Source organism: Patiria miniata, unplaced genomic scaffold, assembly GCF_015706575.1.
Source record: "Patiria miniata isolate m_02_andy unplaced genomic scaffold, ASM1570657v1 HiC_scaffold_7, whole genome shotgun sequence".
NCBI lineage: Eukaryota > Metazoa > Echinodermata > Asteroidea > Valvatida > Asterinidae > Patiria > Patiria miniata.
Genome location: NW_024037074.1, coordinates 43673342 through 43694564, shown reverse-complemented (window position 1 = coordinate 43694564; position 21223 = coordinate 43673342). Strand labels below are relative to the sequence as shown.

The 21223-nt window shown below is 38.1% G+C and overlaps 1 protein-coding gene across 6 annotated transcripts in view; it reads left to right on the top strand.

Moving 5' to 3' along the window:
• Positions 1 to 21223, top strand: part of LOC119744383 — a 43234-nt gene that overhangs the window by 1991 nt on the left and 20020 nt on the right. For 2 of the 6 annotated variants that reach the window (XM_038220286.1, XM_038220285.1), the window contains exon 1: positions 6142 to 6327. The exons of 1 other annotated variant lie outside the window; for it this stretch is intronic. In XM_038220286.1, coding sequence (XP_038076214.1) covers positions 6180 to 6327 — 148 coding nt within the window. In that variant the 5' untranslated portion in view covers positions 6142 to 6179. Of the gene's footprint in view, positions 1 to 6141; positions 6328 to 16799; positions 17220 to 20586; positions 20805 to 21090; positions 21190 to 21223 lie in introns of those variants that run through there. 3 more of the 6 variants (XM_038220289.1, XM_038220290.1, XM_038220287.1) reach the window with 3 other exon arrangements.

Below are 21223 nucleotides of genomic sequence, written 5' to 3'. Positions count from 1 at the left end.
TGCAAAGTTTCTAAGTTGCAAAACTGGGATATGACAATTGAGGAGACCGTAAGCCATTTCGCTTGTGGTTCCTTTGTAGGATTAGGCCCTACTGTTTGATAAATGCTGGCTTTAGTACCAGGGGTAGGTACTGTATTGTTAAAAGCTTGATAATTTACAAATAAACCACAATTAAGGTAGTGTTAAACTTTGAAAGTTTAGACCACTGATGAATGGAAAGTAGTGGTCAAATTCAAATGGCAACTTCTATTAATGGAAATTGATATTCTATGCTATATATGTATTTGATACAGTGCGTTACCATGTTTGAGAGCAATAGTTAGGAGATTTTCTTCAATGCATCTGATGCAATTCTGTACCTGGGCACATTCATTAGTTGTGGGATGTAATGACATTTATATGTTTTTGAATCTAATTAACTGATGAAACATGTTAACGTTTGCAGCAATTACACTAAGCCATAAAGCCTTCATATTTCTTCTGGAAAGCTTGTCTGTGACCACACCCATTTGCCACACCCATTTTGGGTAAAAATCCTCACAAAGTGAGTTAATGCCTGCGTGTACATGATTCAATGTCATGATAAGTTTCTTTGTTCAAAGTTGAACAGTTTATATAAATGTGCCTGTACTAACCTAATTAGAAATTGATTTATTTGTTTTCCTGGACATTTGATTAATTTCTGGGTTTTTTTCCCATTACGATAATTCCATTGTGTCTAACAAGAAGATGCTTTTACAGGGTCCTGAACTGAGAATAAGAGATTGTTGTACACAGTTGCTTAGAATTAAATGATTATTTATACAAATGGCTAGCTCTCTACCTTTCTAGCTGTTATGTATATTGAGTAGATGATGACTCATGAGGCTGTGTGTCCATCCAGGGGCCTGAAAACTACAGCCATTGAGCACCGCCCGCCGTGGCCATTATTTGATTTTGTTTGGGTTGTGAACTACGTCAATGGTGAGCTGTCTGGACTATAGGCCCGGCTCTGGAGTTCTCCCCCCCCCCCATCTTGCTGTCTCTCTTATGACAACCAGGTGTATTTGTGATGATGCGGTTGCTAAGCGGCCCCTGGTCCGTTTCAGGTCGGTCCACCAATGCGCAGTAGATTGTGAATTGGTCTTAATCAGCTGATCTGGATAGAACCAATGGTTGTCTGCACGCATGCTGGGCTGTCTTGTCCTTTGAACCTTATTCTGATGACAGAAAATGCCGACGTGCCTCTGTAAGATATTCAATTGTGGTTTCCTTGAAGTTAATTTGTTTTCTTTATCGGTCTGTCTGTTGAAGGCTAACTGAATTACAGAAATCAGTTTTAGTTTAAATTCCAGGTGTATTGATAAAAAAAATTAAAGCATTTGTATCCAGGTACGTGTATTATTGTTGTCAAGTAGTAAGAAATTGTCTATTTTTAGTCAAAAAGGTCGGCCAACCTTCATGAAGCTTTCATGATTTGTCACTTTCTTTGTACTTCAAAAGTTGAGAAAATGATATAAAGCTAGTCGGAAACTCAGACAAATCTAGTTTTATCCAATGATCCCTTTTTGTACAGAAGATAAACATATTTTTGACAGAATCATTTCCTAAAATTACGTACTTCAAGTACTTCACTTTAGTTTAAGCTGCTGGATAATTAAAAGGACATCAGGGTATTTTGTTTTACAACGATGATAAAATAGCATCACAGAATGAGTATTCACAGAAGTTTGCACATACTGCAATAGCTTGCAGATTCTAGCCAAAAATAAATTACTGAAGGAATTGATTTTCTAGGAGCCTATATTCCCTTGTCTGATTTCACTTAGGCATAATAATGTATCGCTTTTCCATTCCATCCTGTAGGGGTTATGTTGAGGTCAAGGCTTTTAGATAAATCATCTTCATATCTTTCGTATTCCCAACTCGTATCCATCATTCATATATCCATCGTTTTATTTCAGACATAGGGTACAGTTTTATCAGTTAAGATTGAAAAGTGCGGCAGTGATATTATGATACGGAAAGACACCGACTCACGCTCAACTTTTATCAGGGAAGTTTTTCTTAATTGTCAAAGTTTTAGAATGAAATTTTGAACTTAAAAAGCAATGGGTTGAATTTGAAATAGATACTATATCAAAATATATTTTCTTTTAAAAAAAGATATTGAAGATATGGAGAATCGACCTTTCTTCACAATCGTTTTCTTTTTATTGAAATTTGCATGATGCAATTTCCTTTTCAAATTGCATCAGCATCAATCTTCATTAATCCAGGCAGCAGAACAAAAATTTGGAACAATTGTTCAACGAGAACTAAGTTTTTGCATCTTAGAGTTATTGACATTGCAAGACGTTTATGTGAAATTCTGTGAATCTATTTACTACAGATGCATGGAATAATTAATATTAAAACACAATACTCCCCTACCTAGAATATCATTAGAATTAAAAAAAAAAATTAAAAAATGATAATTGTTCATGAATACAAATAATATCATGTTGGAATGTTACAACTGCAGATGACATTGTAATGTCATTGCACGCATTCCCTGTTGGCTCATTACACATCCCACTGGGTGTTGTCAAGACGCACGGTGGATACGATGTCAGTTAATGTGTATAGTACATTGTAAGTACACGGGTACGGTTTGATGTACGTGACTGCCGCTGAAAAATCCTGCGCATACATTATAGCAGTACACTACACAGTGCGTGTGTGTGTGTATAGGATGTGTGCGTGATAAGTCCCGTCCATACATTTACTGTGAGAAGATTAGAATAGTTATGCATGTTGCGATGGCAGCGTCGCCGAGCCTCATCACGAACGACCTTGGCCGTTTCGTGCCCCGCAGTTCTGGTGAAGAGATGCTAAATATCGCCCTCTGTTGTCATGATGCTGTCAGTGGATGTGTCAGAGGAAAGATGTTGACATTGTCCGGCTTTTATAATGGCAGACTTGAACTTATGTTGACCTGAGTTGTTGCCTGAAGACATACAAATTATTGATGTCAATTTCCACAATTGTTCAGTCGATATGTCTTTGTTGTCTGAATACTCCTGGCTTGTAAATCGATGGATGTCTTGAATTAACACTTTACTAATTATTTGTTTTTGCATTTCACTGATACTGTCCTTGAACTACTGCCTCCTTTGAATAAACATTTACTTATCATAATGTGTTGTGTGAATACAGCGGAAACGGGAAGGTGCACAGAAAAATAGTTCCAGCGTAATAAACTGTCAATTATTGTGTTATGTTACTGTTAGTATTTACATATTTCTAAAATCTTATTTGAAACCTACAATTATTGTTGTGCCATTTTTGTGGAGCACACACATTTGTTTTATTTCAGTGAAATCCCCCTCAGTACTTGGCATTCTCAGATGTGTTTGGACTACATACTATTATTTCAGTTCTTTCCCCTCTGTGTAGGATAGGCTAATACTTGCAAAATCAAAACAACTCATCCAAACAAGTCAACTACTTTATCTTTTATTAAATTACAATGTACTATGAGATGAACATGTTATTTTTTTTCTGTGCTGCTTATTTATTACTTTGTGCCCAGTATCAATGAGCATGACACTAGAAACTATATTCATATACAGGACACTGAGGATGAAAATGATTAATCTGGAAAATAATTTGATTATCCATTGTCTGAAATGATTGACACTGTCTTTACCTTCATGTTTACTTAAAGCAACCCATATGTTTAGAATTGGAGGGGGCAGGAAGGTGCTTTTAAAATTCCTCACAAATTGATTTCTGTTCAGTCATGAAATGATAGATAATCTCAAGGCTGAGGTGAACTAATTGTTTTTGTTTTTTGTAAGTCATTAACATTCCTCTCTATCTCTCTCTTCTTGTATTGCTCATCATGTATTGATTAACGAGGGTTGACATTAGTTCATGGTCAGTGAATCATGATAAAAGTCATTAGTAAGATTGAAATGACTTAAAACATGTACCCCGGCTGAGATTAACAGGGAGGGTGGAGGGAGGATTATTTTCAGCATCACATTATCAAGAAAATTCACTTAAAAATCTTTAATTGAATGAAAGTAATTTTGACTTGTTTTCCTTGAATTTTGCATACATGTATATGTGTAAAGTTCATCCAACATTATAGCCACTGATCTCATTAAGAAAAGACAACCTGATGTTATACCTCTTCTGGAGAACACTTTTAATATTGCTCTTCCTATTGCAACACATCCTTCAACTCTAGACGAACACGTTCAGGTTGATTGCAAAATCCCCAAACCTGATAATGTTCTCATTAAAATTGACAACTTGATGATTAAAACCCAGCGTGATTATTGAGACTCTAGTTACCAGCAAGTTTGTAATTACCGGATGTTTTGTCACTGAACGTATTGAACAAATGCACGCCTAGTAGGATGTTAGGATAATGTAAAATCCTTCAACTTACAGTGAACCTGATTCAAGAGAGTTCTGCCTCCATTATAGAAACACTTGAGAATAAATAGTAACCATAGTGAATGGGATGCATGGTGTCACAGATGTTCTATAATTGACAATGCTGTTGGCATCGCCCAGCTTTGAAGGTAGTTGCAGGTTTCATTAGAACATAAGATATATGCGAATTGCTTTTATTGTCCGCTACTTTTATTTTAGTCAAAATTTTATCTAACTTGTTCAATGTTCATAGTCAATATTCATAATGCCTTTTTTTTCAGTTATGTCTTGTCCTTAAACTTCTTTAAAGATTGTAAATTTAATTTACTCCAGAACTGAAAATTCAGCTTACAAAGAAAATAAAATTCTCAATAAATAATTGCATTTTTTTTTCAAAGTTCTTTGTCCAATATTGAGCTCAAAAGTTAGCACACATGATGATTTTAAATTTAAATATAACTTACTGTGCTCTTCAGCATATTCAAAAGATACCTGTGAATTATTTGAAAGTTGAAACCAAATATCTTTTGCACGATGTCTCATTTAAAAATGAATAACTTTTTTATGGCAAGACCGACAGCAAAAAAAAATCTATTTCTCGGGCTGAAACTCAAATATAGCAGGTGGCGAGCAACTTTAAGTTCATCAACATCCCTGAAAACAATTGCTACCAGAATTGCCCTTGAATGCCACTTGGAAGGATGCCAAAAATTAGTGACCTACCTAATGAGGTGGAAGATAATTCAGCATTTGGAACTCATCTGTTTAATATTATCACTCGTTAAAAATAATGGTTAGTTGTCAGTGACCGGAAAAAGATTTTTCAAATCCATTGTTAGTAAGGAAATGAATATGTGCTTGGCCAGTTTTAAACAAGTACTTTAAAACCGGCTAGGGGCCTGGACACCGATAATGCGGGCCCGAGCCCAAGGTCAGGGTCATTTGGCATTGCGGGCCCTAGCCAGTTTTAAACGTACTTGATTAACAGTCAAGCACATATTTATTTCCATTCCTAAATAACTTTCGGTAAAAAAGTCAAAACATGTCAAAAATTCACAAATTTGTAACAATTTTGTTCAACAGTTTTACTCCATGTTTTGTGAAACACCCCTCTGGCAATGTCCATGGTATGTGCCTCACGCGCATAGTGCTAAAAATGTCCTTATGTGGACATTAGCGCGCACGGCACGCACTGCATAATGTGGCACAGAATGCAGCGGTGTTTAACTGGCCGTTTAAAACCACCCATGTGGCAGGCTATTGACCAATAGGAATTGGTTAAACTGTCTCAGCTAGGTATTTATGAATTTGTGTTTTGAGTAGGGTCTAATTGATGAATATTGTAAACTTCTGAAGAGGCCACTTGCAAGTTCAAATCAGGAAAGTAAATTAGAAGAAATTATTATGGTAAAAAAAATATTGTGCACTGGAACAGCAAACAATGTGAACTTCAGTATACATGTAGGCACGGCTGACTTGACTAGAATTAAATGTTGATACCTTGCACGATAATTCATAGTAGTGTATGGGCGATTCTCATTGTAAACCACATTTGGTCTGCAGAGTGTGGAACAGGAAAATTAATGCTTGTATGGAAATCAGTGTTCTATCACCACTTCTAATCAGTGGCTGTCGAGAGCCAGTATCGGACGGGACACAGCAATGGACCATTCACCCATGTGCTATTAGGGATAATAATGTCATTCAGTTCATGTGCAGCGTGTACACGAATGATAAAAGCTTGACGTTCATAATCACCCCTCATTTGCATAATGTTCACTCCTGTAGCTGGGATGAAAGTGAGTGCGTGCGGGGCCGTGTGTACGATCATCCTACCCATCTCTGATTGGTGGATGGTTGTGATGTCACTAGGGCTAGTGCCAGATGCATGGAGTGTCTCTCTATACAAGGCTGGGCTAGGTGAGTGATCAAAGTACCATTGAAAGACACCCAAAAATATCCTTGCGGCCAGATTGTTGTAAGAAAAAAAGCTGAGTTAAAAACAAGAGAATCTCACCATGAATTGGGGTTGGCCTTTGACCGTGACTGTTTCACCTTGCCCTGGTGATAGAAAGGGTGGTAGTGGTGGAAGTAGTCAAGACAACGATGTTGCACAGCGTTTAAAAAGCTATCCAGTTATCATGAGGATGCAGTCCAGTCTGTCCTCCCGGAATAGCCAACATCTCTCCTCCGTCTTTCATATTACCTGACGCTAGTGACGCTGTGTATGGTGGTGCACTGCATATCGCTGGATCACACATGCCTAGAGGTAGGTCCGTCGTAATGATGATGTATTAGTCATAATGCACTGTCTACAAATGATTTATAAATGGCAGGGAAATAATGCCCTGTACAGGGAGTGCAGGCTCATTGTGGTCAATTATTAACAATAAGCTGTCATGCTATAATCAGCAGATAGTTTATGTGTCATTCAGATTTGATAATATAATTAACAAAAAAATTGTATTTATGCAATGTGTCATTTAATGTTGTTTGGGGAAAATTTTGAATTAATAAAATCCTGGCTCACGTTCAAATTTACTTGTGACTTTTGAGACAAACCATCGATTTATTTTGTTTTTTGAAACACTACTTAAAAACATCAATTTTTTCAGTTAGTGTTTTGTCCATTACATGAAATGTGAAGAAAAAAACCGCATTGCCTTAACTGATTTTACTTTTTTTTTGAAAAGAAGTAAGAACAGGGGAAAAAAATAAGTTTAGTTCTTTGTTAAAAGCAGAATCAATTTGAAATGATTTTGGCAGGACCATTCATTATCTAAGAAGCTGAATTTGCCAAGATGTAATGATGCTGCAGGTTCTTGCACCTTCAGATGAAAATGTCATTGCTTAGTTAACTACAGGGTGAGTCAAAAAGAAAGTTACCTGAGGTAATGATTTTTTTTCTTAAAAATCAATCAAATTTGAAACACCAATGAAGTACATTGTATTTCTGAAAAGAACATCTTCCATTCATCTCAAAAAAAGAATTACTGAAATGGATCAATGCTATCAGGAGTTATGAACATTTTACTAAAAGAACCAATTTTTACAGCTGTCCATGGAATGCCATTGGAAGCTGAGCTGAGTGAGTACGGTATTGCAGATTACAGATCCATGTTTCATTGTACTTAATAGGCATTCATCAGTTCGTAGAATGGTAAATGAACAGTGGTGGACAGCCGAGTTCTGTGATCTTTTTATGAAAATAGACATAACTTGGGAATAGAGTATGCAAATGATGTGAATTTGTCACAGTTATACATGTAAGTCAATAAGATGTACTTTATTACTGTGATTTTTTGTGTGAAATGGAGCAAGCCAAATATTTATAAAATATTTTTCAAATTGGGTAACTTTCTTTTTGACTCCCCCTGTAGTACACACACAATGTGTTCACACACTAGAGCTCTCTGGTGTCGTCACACAGTGCTGTTCCTGCATGGAGTCCACAGAAAAGAGAACCTAAAAAAGAGTAAAACTTGCGGATTGTGCAATCAAAATCAGTCCAAAAGTGCACAAAATGATCACAGATGTTGTGCCCCATTTGTATTTCACCAAGGATTGCAGGTTTTAAATTTAAAAAAAAGGTTTGAAGTTAAATTCCTGTTAATGATACCTCTGGGAGACATTTTGTCGTCATTCATTAATTAGGGAGACACCGGCCATTAATGTCTCCCTAATGTCACAGCTCCTATTTAGAGGCAAAATTTTACCGTCACAAATAGGCTAGATCGATTGCTCGTAGTCCAAAACATAAATATACCAAAATTTGTGGGGGTTAAGATAAAGCAAAATTGAGGTTAGGTGACATTAAAGATGGAAAAAATGTTGTTCACAAGTCTATGGGAATGTCTCCCAGATTACCCATTTACCATAATTATAAAACATGTACTCATCGAAGGTATTTCTTTTTTTAACTAAAAAACAAACAAACAAAAATATTTTTTTTTAGATAGATCAGGGCACAACTAGAACATAAACACGACAGACAAAAACATGACTGTCTAGTAACTTGTCTTCAAGTGTACTTGTGCTGTAGCGACTGAAAATGAACTATTTGACTTGCAAATCGTGATCGTAACAACTTATCAAGGTTGATACACAAGACACTCACAGTTTTGTGATTGAGGTACGTGAATTGCTATTTTACTTGTGACAGAAGTTTTACAGTTGCCGCATGATTCCAAAGAAAGTCTGACAAATCTTTTTTTCAAAATGGCAGGCGGAGTTGATTCAACGACTGTTTCGTGACCCTGAACGAAATCATGTAAACATATGCAAATAGCTTTCGAAAAAACTGCTAGTGTCCTTGTCCAAATTATTTCAATTGTTTAAAACGTTGCGCAGCTTATGCCAAGTTTCATGAAATCGATCGTAAGTTTCGTGCGCAGCTGCACAAAATTTGTTGCGTATTTAAAGTCCTATGCATGGCATAAGCTGGGCACCGTTTCGTGAAATTGACTGCGGTTCATACTCAGCACGGAATTCGGAAGCGAATGCAAACTCAAATTTGTGACATAACACAAATATTCGCTTTGCATTCACAATCACATGAAGTATGAAACGGCGTTATTATTAATGGATTCAATTTTTCCTCATCAAGTAAAGTCAAATTTAAGTAGTTCATAAATCTCTGTCAGTCATTTCATTGTAGTTGAAACACAGTTTCAGAGATTTTTTTTCTCATTTTATATCTGCATAAATACAGTTGTTGATTGTTTTGTCTAAGAAATAGAAATAAAAACGTTATAGCTAATCACACAAATCGTAAGGAATTTTCCTCCATTAATATATCAAGTTTTACAAATTGGTAGTCACACTTATGAATAGTTGTTCAAACAACCAAAGAAAAAAAATCCAACAATATGAACTCAATAGCAAACTGCTGTAAGTTGTCCAGGTTTCAGACTTGAATGCAATTTATTTGACTTCCCTGGATCCACTACAGTATCTCCCTACAGTCCACATTGGTCTGCAGCATTTATCTCAGCCATTTCCTGACCAATAATCCTGTTGGCAGTCCTGTAAGAATTGAAGGAGCCTATTATTTGATTGCCTATTACCGGCTGATTTACTCCTCTATTGAATTATGTGTTTGAATATCCTTCCATCGCGCCATAAGCCATCATCTCCTGTCTCTGTCTGGTATCCTCTTCTCTCCAATTGATAGCATCCGTAGATGCACACAGAATCAATAATTGTTTGTTGTGATCAATCCTCCGTCCTCCTCCTCTCCCAATGTGACATAATTGGCAAATCAGAAGAGAGCGTACCGATGACGCCTTCTTGAGGTGACCCTGTTTTCACACATGGTTCTTCTAGAGATTGCGCATGGCGACTGTCAGACTATTGGGAGGTTGTGATAACGGATGGACTTCCGTCTACTCAACAGGCTGTTAATGCACACCAGTATGGCACCAGTTAACAAAAGTAAAGAATCCCTTTCCATTTGGTTGGCTTCTTTACAAGTAAAAGCATACAGTCGACGTTGATGCCCTGGCGCCATCGTTGACATTTCTCAGCATTGGCTACTCAGGTTGTGGTGCTGGGGAATCGGTGGATCGAATAGCTATGAATTCATGCATGGTCAGTGGAGCCTCTTTGCGTAAAACTACCACGTCTAGCCCCGGCTTGCTTGCAGATGAAATGATTGTTAACAAGGGTCATCAAACAGGTGTTAAAGCCAATCAAATTGGCCACTTGGCCTACCGGCTTGATTTTACGCCCGGATTTGCTGGCGTCAGATGATGCGCCATTTCTTAATCCAAACCTGTTATTTCAATATTTGATCAGTACTCCTCGTTACATGCTTAGGAGATTGGTTGTGTTGAAAGATGCAGCTGGATTACCATCCCAAATGACACAGGCTATTTCAATGTGAACTCACGCTGACTTTGGGTTCTTTTCGGTAAAATTCTAATGCATGTGTAAGTGATTATCAATTGCCAAACTTGAATTTGACACATGTACACTAGGCGTAGAATATTTGGTAGTGTGAATATGGGACATCTCTGATGGCCAATCCATCCAATTCCTTTCAAATCCATCGTGCAGTAGAAGTGTCCTCATCAATTTCAATGTCTAAATTGTTCCCCATGTGACACGTGCCTCATTCATTTTAAAAGTAACAATTTAAAAGTTTAGATCTCTCTGTTGGGAAGCATGTGATGACACTTCCATTTTATTCCAATTTTGATGCATGAAAATCGACAGAGAAGAAAAAGCATTAGCATATTTAAACTAGAGTTAAACTTCTGGGGTGGGGGCACATGAGGGTTCAATTCAAGATATTAAGGGGGGCACCCGGGCGGACATGGACATCCATGGGGGGGGGGGGATGTGCCCAACTAAGCCCCCCCCCAGTTACGCCACTGGAAACAGGTTCTGAAAAAGATGTATGTTTCTGCTCATCGTATTGTACAAGAAAAGTGATACAGTAGGCCTATTATTTTCCCCAAAGCCAAAACCAACTTTCAGATCCGATTTGTAGAAGGAGCGTCGCAAACCTTCTTTATTGTTAGCCAAGGGCTAATTGTTTCAAAAGAAGGGAAAACTACTTTCCTAATTTGGAGACAGATTGCAAAAATAGCGTCTGAGTCTTATCATGGCTCTGCCTTTCATGGAATTCTCTGTTTATGATCACCATTCTGTGCTTGCAACAAGTAACAGAAAAGGCTTTCCTATACCCTGTAAGCGCAGAATCCTAAATCGCGGGGTGTATGCCTCACCACAAACCAAAGTTCCTGGCTTACTTTTTTAAAATTTCAACTGATTTGAACCGAAGCTTAGAACCTTTGCATTTTGTCAACTGGGCAGATACAGCCTCTAGAGAGTACCTGTTGACATAGCAACCAAGTCCTTGACCCTCAGGTGTTTCTTGTTGATGGAGAGAGACGACACCAGGGGGGGGGGGGGGGACTAGTAGGATCTGACATTGGCCCCTACCAGTCCATTCTTGAATTGATGGAGGAGCTTACTGAGTATGCCTGACTGAGCCATCACGTATCTATCCAGGTCACGTGTGCCCTCTTCTTAGAGGCAAGTTGGAGGCGAGTTGTCTGAAGGAGGAGACAGCATCTTTTACAGTGGGTTTTTATCGCAGTTCTAACCAGGATGGAATCGGTTGAGAGCTTGCACAACAGACTACCTGTCTGTAGAAAACTGAAGACTCCCATTTAATTGAAGGCTGAAGTCTGACAAGTCATGGCACCACATTGTCTGTAGGACAGAAATCCCTTGTTTGGTTCAGGAAGCTGCTTCCATCTTGACTATTTGTTTTCCAACCTGTTGTACTTATTACTTGGCTTCAATTTATTGCAATGTTTAGTTAAGATTAGAAGAAAGAAGGAGGATTTCCATTTAATATCCTGAAGAGTTCTGTTGATATTGCCATTGTGACAGTAAGCATTGGGTTGCTTTTGTCAACAGAATTGTTATTGTTCATGTGGATCTGTCAGAAAATGATCATAAGGATGATGGGAAGATTTTTTTCTGGGGGATTGATCAGTGGAAAGGTGTTAATTAGAAGAAAGGCCTCATGTCTTACCATTTGTCTGATACTGCACAATCTGTAAATCCAGTAATACGCTTTAGTCATTTTTTTTGCTTCAATTCTTTTTAGTCTCCAGTTGTGTTTATTTCATTTGCTTAATGGTTCACATTCATGAATTTCCAGTAAAGTTCTGTATGGTCCCTCTGGAATAAATCCCTCCATAGAACCAGGGCTACTGAAATTGTCTGCAGGTTTTGTGGTGTTTCTTCACGTAGTAGCAGCTGAAACTTTCCCAATCCTAGTTCAAAGAAAGCAAAATAAGGCTGTTAGAATTGTATCAGTCAGATCAAGTCACTGGCCAGAAATTTCTTTCAAAAAATTTCCACGAACAGGTTAGTTGGCCAGTGGGGTCATGCCTCTGTGTATCATATCTCAGACTCACTAGCTTCACCGTGCCAATAAATTGTGAACCTTTTTCAAGAGAAGTATAGAAAGTCAATAGCCATTGGACCAACTGTTAATTCTATATATTTCCATAGTTCCTGTAATGTATGGAAATGATGTAATTAAACACATAGTGAAACATTTGAAACTCCTTGTGCATGCAGGTGTGTATTTTGGAACTGTGCAGTTACACCATGGTAACACGGTTGGGGATTAAGAACAGCTGCCAGTCAGTCACCTTGTCTGTTTCCATTGATATTGTTTTCAGACCCCTAGTGCTATGCCTGTCTATCACAGGCAGCTTCAGGCATCATACTGTTTGAAGTATCAGCCTGATGACCATATAAGACCTGTCAGTTGAGACTTGCTTGATGTCAGAAACTTGTCAGAAGCTTGTCAGATTTCCTAATCTGTATTGATACGGTACTCCCAGCCTGTCCCAGGGTACTAACAGTCCAGAAACAAAACTTGAGCTGAGCATGTGTGCTCGAGAAGTCATCATCTTGAAAAGTAGGTGTTTAAAATCTTTGGATATATGCTGGACCCCAATGGCCAGCTTATTGTCCTCTGACTGATTGAGTAGCTAACTGACTGACTAGCTGACTGACTGAGTCACTCCCCATGAACAATGTCTTTAACTGAGTGTTTTCAGCTACATGCACACTTCTTGTTGTTTTTTAATGTTCTAAATGTAACAAGACAAATAAATTTTCCACAACAAAAACATGTTCTCTGTATTCTTTACATCATAAAAAATGGGTCAGTCTTTATAATTTATTTAATCAAATCTTGTAATTGATCAGGCTAACTTGATAGCAAGTCCCTTTTCCACAGTTTTGTTTACTTTCTGCCTGAACCTTTTTATTTCTTGGTCTTATTGATTACAAGAGGTTAAGAAGAGAGTGGTGCAGCTGTGTGGAGGTTTGCCCAGGGGACACATTGTCAATGTCAAGGGTATGACCTGGGGTCTGACCTGGTGTGTCTGGGGTGACAAAACCCTGGCATATGAGTCTCCTCAGGGACTACTGATTGTCTGGGGCTTGAAATCAGCAGACTTTCAGAGTTGGAATAAATGACAGGTACTGTCTAAATGGATCAATGATCTCTTTCTTTCTTTTCTTATTGCAGTTTTGGAACTTAACACTTTTTGGAACTGAAGGTTGTGTGTACACTATATTTTGGAGGGACAATGAAAGAACATTCAAGTATTGTGGGGTTGAAAACTAGGTTCCTTTCACAGAGATCTATGCTTGTCGGCATGTTGGGTTTGTATAAATGTTTTGGAAACCTCTACAACTTTTGTATTAATCTAGCTGACAGAGCAAAATGACAGTCTCGTGGGGATTTCAGGAAAGTTGCATGTTGGATTATTGTCTGGATTCTTGAGTGATCTTTTCTTGAAGTTGCCCAACTTTTGCGTTTTTTTAGTTTGTTAGTGGAGTAGCCTAGACACTCCCCCATGGGGCATTTGTGAGGGATGTGTGTTTTGTTTACCGTCTGGGTATTGAAGTGATTTATGAAAAGAAATAAATCATTTCATGTGTGAATCAAAACTGGATTTAAAATTTGCCCCCAAATCAAACAAAACAGATAAAAAGCAACATACAAAAACTAAATAAATGAAAAATGGGGATTAAATCATCATGAAAAATTACCTGCTAGTAAGTCCAACCTTATTTTCACCTACCCTGCCTGGACTGTGATTGGTCAAGTGATTGGAGGAATATGCATTTTGGTGATTTTTTATTTTTTTGGGCAAAGTTCCAGTGTATAGTCTCTTGGTCTATTGTTTATAAATAACTGACAGCTGTCAAACATGTGGGTCATAGGGTAACATTACAAAAGATTTTTTTTAAATGATTTATTTATTCTAAGAATTAACAATGACAATGAGTCAGATATGGCCAGGTACAACGCAGCCCTAAACAAAAGCTGTTTTCTAACGTTTATCTAACAATTAATGAAGTTCTATATTTGGCAAACAAAAGATTCTCCATTTGTTACATATGGGCAGGGTTTCAAGTGCTTGTAAACAACCATGCACCTGATAGCTTTCAATTTGAATCTTTGCCAAGTTGTTCAAAAGTAATCGTGCCATCTCCGCTTAAGGTTTTGATGGATGTTTGCCAAATTCAACTTCTTTTAATAGAACCTTGTTTTTATAGATGCATGTTGATGAAGTTGAAACTTCCTTTGTTCATACTTGTACTGGGAAGTTTCAATCACAAGTTGCAACACCATTTTACAGGATACAACACAACCTCCCCTCCCTCTAACCCCTCCCCTCAAATATGCAGCATCAAGATTGGAACTGAATGAGGAACAGCTTTAATAGACCGATATTCAAATGGGTGGAGCTTGGAGGGTTTTTTTTCTAAAAGAAATGGGGAGGGGTTTTAGATATCACAACAGTGTAGTATCACTGGTACTGCTACAGAGTTCCTTGTAGAACTACATTCTGTCCGTCTGTCACTGGAAGAGCCAGTAGCCAGTTTCATCCCAGAGCAGGTTAATCTCCAATTTTGATTTATTTCACATTTCCTAGGGAAGGAAACTGTGGTTTTCCCCCTAAGCTAATGCATTTAGGGTTTTTTGCAACAACTTGAAAGTCGGTTCATTTATCGGTTACTATTCTGACTCTGTTTGAAAACTGCATCATCAGGTGTTTTTGCAACGGTTGATATTTGCCAAGTGATTTAAAGAACATTGAGGTCAAGATCAATTTCTGCAAATTATTTCATATGTTTTTTTCTTGCTTTACGTGACCATCTGTAATTGCAACTGATGAACTGGGAAGAGTACTAGTTCTGATGAGTAGCCTGCATGAATGCGTGATGCAGTAATTTATGGCATTTGTCTAACTCGGGAAAACTGGAATCCTTGAGTGTGAACTTTTTTTTTTTTTTTTTTACCCATTTCTTCTATTGTTTCGTTCTTTTTGTGTCGCTTGATTTGAAGGAGTTGCTTTCCACAATGCACACTAAGTTCTGTGATTCGAGCACTGAAAAGAGAATTTCAAAAAACCCCGGCAAAGTTTCACTTTCTATAAAAACAATGACCATTTGGGTTTGAGTTTGAGTGATTGGAAACACTTCAAGTTTTGTTTTTGTCTATTCATGTCAGGACATGTTCAACTTCTAGTTTTGTTGTTTTTAATTTTGATCCTAGGCGCACTCTTGAATATCAAGTTTCTGTTATTTGCTATCTAATAGTTTGATTCAGTCTTGAATTGTTCAATCCTAGTTTCAAAACAAAACTATATATATGGTTCAAGTGGAAACTACCGGTATGGTTAGAGATGTTTCAATTTTGCTGCAGTTGTCTGTCATTTCAGTTGTAACAATCAACTTATTTAGATTCAGGGAATGTACCAGAGGTATGAGTAAATGTATTTAATAATGTGATCAATAGGTAAATCAAGGGGAATATCTGATGGGTGGATCTAGGGCCATTTCAAATTCGAGAATTGTTGTGTGGTTTTTAGGGGGGTTGGATTCACAATATGACATTATTTTGTAAAGGAAATTTTGTGTTTTTCCATCTATGTAAATTTTCTAAGTATGTACCGGTAAACATGGATCAGACAGAAGATGAGAGGTGCCACCCAGTACACCCCCCTCCCCCCACCCTCCCCCACCCATCATCTTTGCCTGAGAAACTGATTACTGAAGATGTACGTATTTAAAAAAAAATTGGATTGGAAATTATCAACTTTAAAATAAAAACAAGGAGGATTAGGAAATCACTGTTTGTCTGGGTTTTTTCTTCAGAAAATGCAATTTGGCTTACAAGCCAGATGTTTAATTCCTTTCTTTCACATTCTTGGAATCCAGTCCAATAAGGAAGGAACTTTTTCTGAGAAATTGTTCATTCTGATTTTTCCACCACAACCAGATGGACGCTTGAGGTTGTCAGATTTCTTGAAACCTTCTTATAGAGTCTGGTGAGTCACTCAGAACAAAGCCAAGCCAGGCTATGAGTCTGGCAGTGAGGCTTGGCCTGGCTAACGACCCCCTCGCTATTGTTATTGCTACCCTCCCTTGTTTATCAGCCAACCATATAAAGGAAAGTTGATACCACTATGCACAGGCTGGTAGGCTTATTGTTCCACCTTTTGGCACTGATTCAACTATTGTCTTCTGGAACCGAACATTTGCATTTCAAGCCGACGCCCACTTTTTTCAACAACAAAGCCAATCCTAGCAACACTGTAGGCCTACATGTTGATTTACACACTGTAGGTGTAGGTGAACTTTTTTTGCACCCAACTTCACCTGTGCTGCATGTAAGCTAGGGTTGTGCCGTAAGAGTAGGAACAATAAAAGCCCCAAATGCCTCTCATGAATATTTAAATGGGGCGGGCTCCCCCAGGACACTGGCTCAGTCACTGTGTCACAAATCTTGGCACGGTTTCAAGGGGTGACCTTAACCCATGTACCCATGACGATTGTGTATAGTACAGTCACAGGGGAGTTGACATCAACTGCATCATCTTTTGATAAGCGGGCACGAGACTTTACCAAAGCTAGATGTTGACGTGTGGAATGACCTTGTCTTTTGTTTGGTCCTGTTGGGAGGCTTGTGGATGAGTATTGGTAACAGATAATCAAACTGTCGGGCCAGATTCAGAGGTAGCTAATGTGAGTCATAGATTTGATTCAGATGTAAACAGACCAGATTGGATTGCGCACTGTAATTGTAGATGTGAAATTATCAAATCATCACTAGAATCTAAGGATATGGGATTAATAACCTGCAGCTCCTTTAATTGAGAGCAAATTGAGGTCCAAGGAAACATCTTCTGCAAGTTCTGGGCTCACCGTTTCAGCCCAACATGCATTGTTTTTTGCAGCCAGATGCATCGGAAATCCAGGTAGGCCTATGTTCATACCATCATTACAAATTGAGCAAGTTGTGGTTTCCTTTTTAAATATAATTCTGGGGAAAAGTTTCACTTTCTGTTTAATTAACGTTTCACAACTTGAGAGAACAAGTTGTTTACAGCAGTTTGTTCACTCCTATTACCTAACAATTACGGAATCATTTGGTTTGGTTTGGTTTTGTTTAGTTTGGTTTGGTTGGATTTGGGGGGGGGGGTGTTTCTCTCTAGTTAAATTTAATATTCATGCAACTTAACGATGAAAGAAATTTAATTTTATTTGTTTTCAATCCACAGCTATGCCATAGATTTTGTAATTCTGAGCATTTGTTTGTAAACAAGGATTGTTTGTAAACAATGACAGTTTGCCAACCTTGGTTGGCAATGGCAAACAATCTTGGCAAGTTGTTGTGTTATTTATCCATGGTTTGACATCAACAAGAGGATTAACGATTGAGAAGAAATGTATTGATCTATTCAAAGGAAAGAGCTATTATTAGACCTAGCTAAGCAGAAAACTTGTTTGTAAGAGGAACTGTTTTTCAGAATGGGAGAGCAAACATTTGCCAAGCTTGATAATGTTACTTTTGTTAGGCAATACTTATGTCTACCCCATGCAATCAACATCATAAATCTTACAGAGCAAAAATTTTCTTTGTTCTTGAAATAAATATGGTTCAGCTTCCCTATTTAGGAAGTTTTTTGGATTTAAGGGGGTTGTATGTCGTACAAGATGCAATTCCTCTTATTAAGAAATTTTCCAGATACTTTCTTTGTGATCAGCAAAGTTATAGACTTGACAAAGTGTCAAGGGAGTTTTGTTTGTAACCATCACAACACCTTGAATCGAGACTAAGGTAGCCCCCAAAACTCTGAGCTTTGTGACATTACACAATAACCTGAAATAGTTGTGATTCACCCTGGAAAATCCCTGTCCCAGCTGGTACAAAAACACTTTGTTACATCACACCCTCTGATTGGTTCATAGTCCAGTACTTATTTACATAGTTGAGTGTCATTGGTCAGTAGTAGTGTAACTTCAATGATTTGGTCTATGATTGGCACCTTGCAGAAATGTCCTTGTCAAGCTGTGTTTGTCACAGTCATGCATCAGTGAAGTCATTCTTATTCAAGTGTACTGACTATTCTTTATCCCTGGATAAGAGATTTCTGCCATGTTTTTTTCTAGGGATATTGAACGAGAAATGGTTAGTAAAAACAAATCTGTGAGCTGACCTGTTAAGTTATCAATTTGTACTTGCTACAAGTGTGTTTCTGTGTCCGCCCCTTGAATTATCCATGTTTTGACGCCTCGCCCTCAAAAAAAAAGATTATGCGGTTTGTCCTTGCTGCTGACAGATTTATGACAATTGTTTGGGGAGAAGAGAGAAATGACAAACAGAAATATTTAATTGAATCATCAAAAAATCATACACGAATTATGGCGTGTATGGCATCCTACAGACTTTATTCATAATTCCTATTGCATCAGCCATCCAAATTAAAACAATCAATAGAGGCCTACAATGTATGTATCGGATTAGACGATTGGCTCTTTCATATTTTCACAGGTTTTTTAGTTGTCGTCACAGATAGCGTGTATGAATGTGACACACCATCTGTTACATGCCCCGTCATCTGGTGTTCTGGGTGGAGTCACTTATTACCGCTTAGCTGGTTAACAAGTGGAAGCATCCTCACCGCAATATTTTCATGACCAGATGTTTCTCCGGTTTTGCTGGTCATTATAAACAAAACCACTGTGACTATTCATTAGTAGGACTTAGCCCGATGTACATAAACCTTGTAAATATTCCGGAAAGGTGAGATGAACTTTTTTCAATCATACATATTTTTTTACATCATTCCTCCATGGTTACATCAGCCAGAATTGTATAAACAGTGCTGTAAATTTTACGTAATGGCAAATGTAAGTGTAGGAATGGTTGTGGGGGATGAGTTTTAAACTGTTTGAGAATGGGTTGCCTCCTTCCAACCCTTGAGTATGTGCCAGCCCCCAAAAAAGTTACAATATTTTTTAAAACAGTCAAGTTTTACAATTTTCTGAAAGGTTATCACCTACATTTACAAATGATTCAGATTGTTACATGTACTTTAAATATTAGAATTAGTGAACTTGCTTATATTTCAACAACAGCCCCCCCCCAAAAAAAAACCTCTGCTAATTCTAATTCTAAAGTTTAACATTTTCCTTTCAAATGTTCTTATCATTGACCTCCAAATAAAACACAAGATTTATTTTCAGATCAAAACAAACCTGACCCCTAGAGCCATGATAGTAGACGCCCATTGTGTACAAATCAAACCCAAGGGGGTCAGCTTTGAGCAATCACCAGGGGATCTCATTAGCATTTTGGTAGACCTCTTAAAGTAGGTCAACATTTTACATGGAGAGTAAGCTTGCAGGTGACCTTTAGCTGATTGTGCCTGCATGGGGGTGTTCTTCATAATGTTTGGATTGTAGTGGGAGTGATGATGCAGTGAGGGGGGGGGGGGAGTTCTTGAACAGGAATGGAGTAGATGGTATCTTTTAATTTGGAAAGTTATCCGTGAATCATCTTGATGGCGCAAGTAGGGCATCTGATGTCACCAGTGACCCGACCCCCTTCCCATTGGAAGTCCAAACAGTTACTAGTTTACTTCCTTTTGTGCAAACTGCAATGCTTCCTGATTTGTTGCCCAATTATAGAGATATCATCAGTTTGTTCTAAGAGTGGATTAAGTTCTAAAACTTCTCTCCAGCAAGAGGGAAGTAGATGAATGATATTTTTGATGAAAGTAGGGCTCCTGATGGCTCCGTGAACTGACCCCATTTCAGTGGGAGGTCCAATAATTTGTTGCTTTTCCTTTTGTCAGTTTCCAAGCTGTTTCACTTCCTAATTTGTCCCCTAATTAGAGACATTATCAGTTTATTCTTAGAGCCTCTTAGAGTTTATTCTTAGAGAACTCTCTCATTGTAATACTCATTGTTCCTCTTTATATGTCCACCTATTAGAAACATTATCGGCTTGTTGCAGAGTGTCTTCTTATAGTTCTATTCCTGAGTTGCCAACTGTCTCTTTGTAAGCAATGAATGTTTTGAGATGCCAGACTTTTTCCCTCCAGGTGATGTTGCATGGGTCCCCATTGACTGCTGAATTACTTGTCAAATCACTGTTGTCAGTGCCTATATGCCTCACCTCTGACTGAACCAGCTGTGTTTACAACTACAGCTAGTGTGTCAGCCCCTGGTTGCGTGTGTTCCATTGTCTGTCTGGTTTGTTATTATGAAAGATCACTGACCGCAAAAAGCCTGCAAAGCCTGCAAAGCCGGCTGCGCAGTAACAATCTCTGGGCCCAAGGTGCTGATACAAACAGCATTGTGCTATGAGATGGTCTTTCTGTAATGTTTAGTAACCAAGTCTAGCCAAAGTTTCTCTGCAGGGTCTCAGCTGTTGTACTAGGGTTCCACGAGTTGATAATTGGGTCCGTTGCTTGTGTCTATCCGTGGTTTTATCAATAAAAGTACAAAGTGTTTGGGTCAGTGGTAGTAAAATGTGGTTAAACCAAGGATTACAGGTGAGTAGACTGCATGTAATTAGACCACTTCTTTTTAACTGGATTGATATTTCAGCTCTGGCGAACATGTTTTTAAACTACTCATTTGTGTACTCATCAATGCATGCTACCCAATTAGCACAATTACAAGCACCGTATTATCATCATACACTTACACTGAGTCTTTGTTGTGAAGGGATTTTAGCTAGCACATTTATTGATTTTTTGCACTTACCCTGGGATAGTCCTTCACAGAAGCCAGCGAGTTGAAAAGTTCAAAGTTATTTCCTTCTTGAGTGTATTGGCCCTTAGAGCAGTGGTATTCACTCTGAAAAGGAAGAGCGGATTTGGGGGAAAAAATCTATGAAGGTCTGGTGGAGAAAAGACCCCGTTAATTTGGCAGAAAGTGAGTGGCACACACAGTGGACATGTTGGGACCT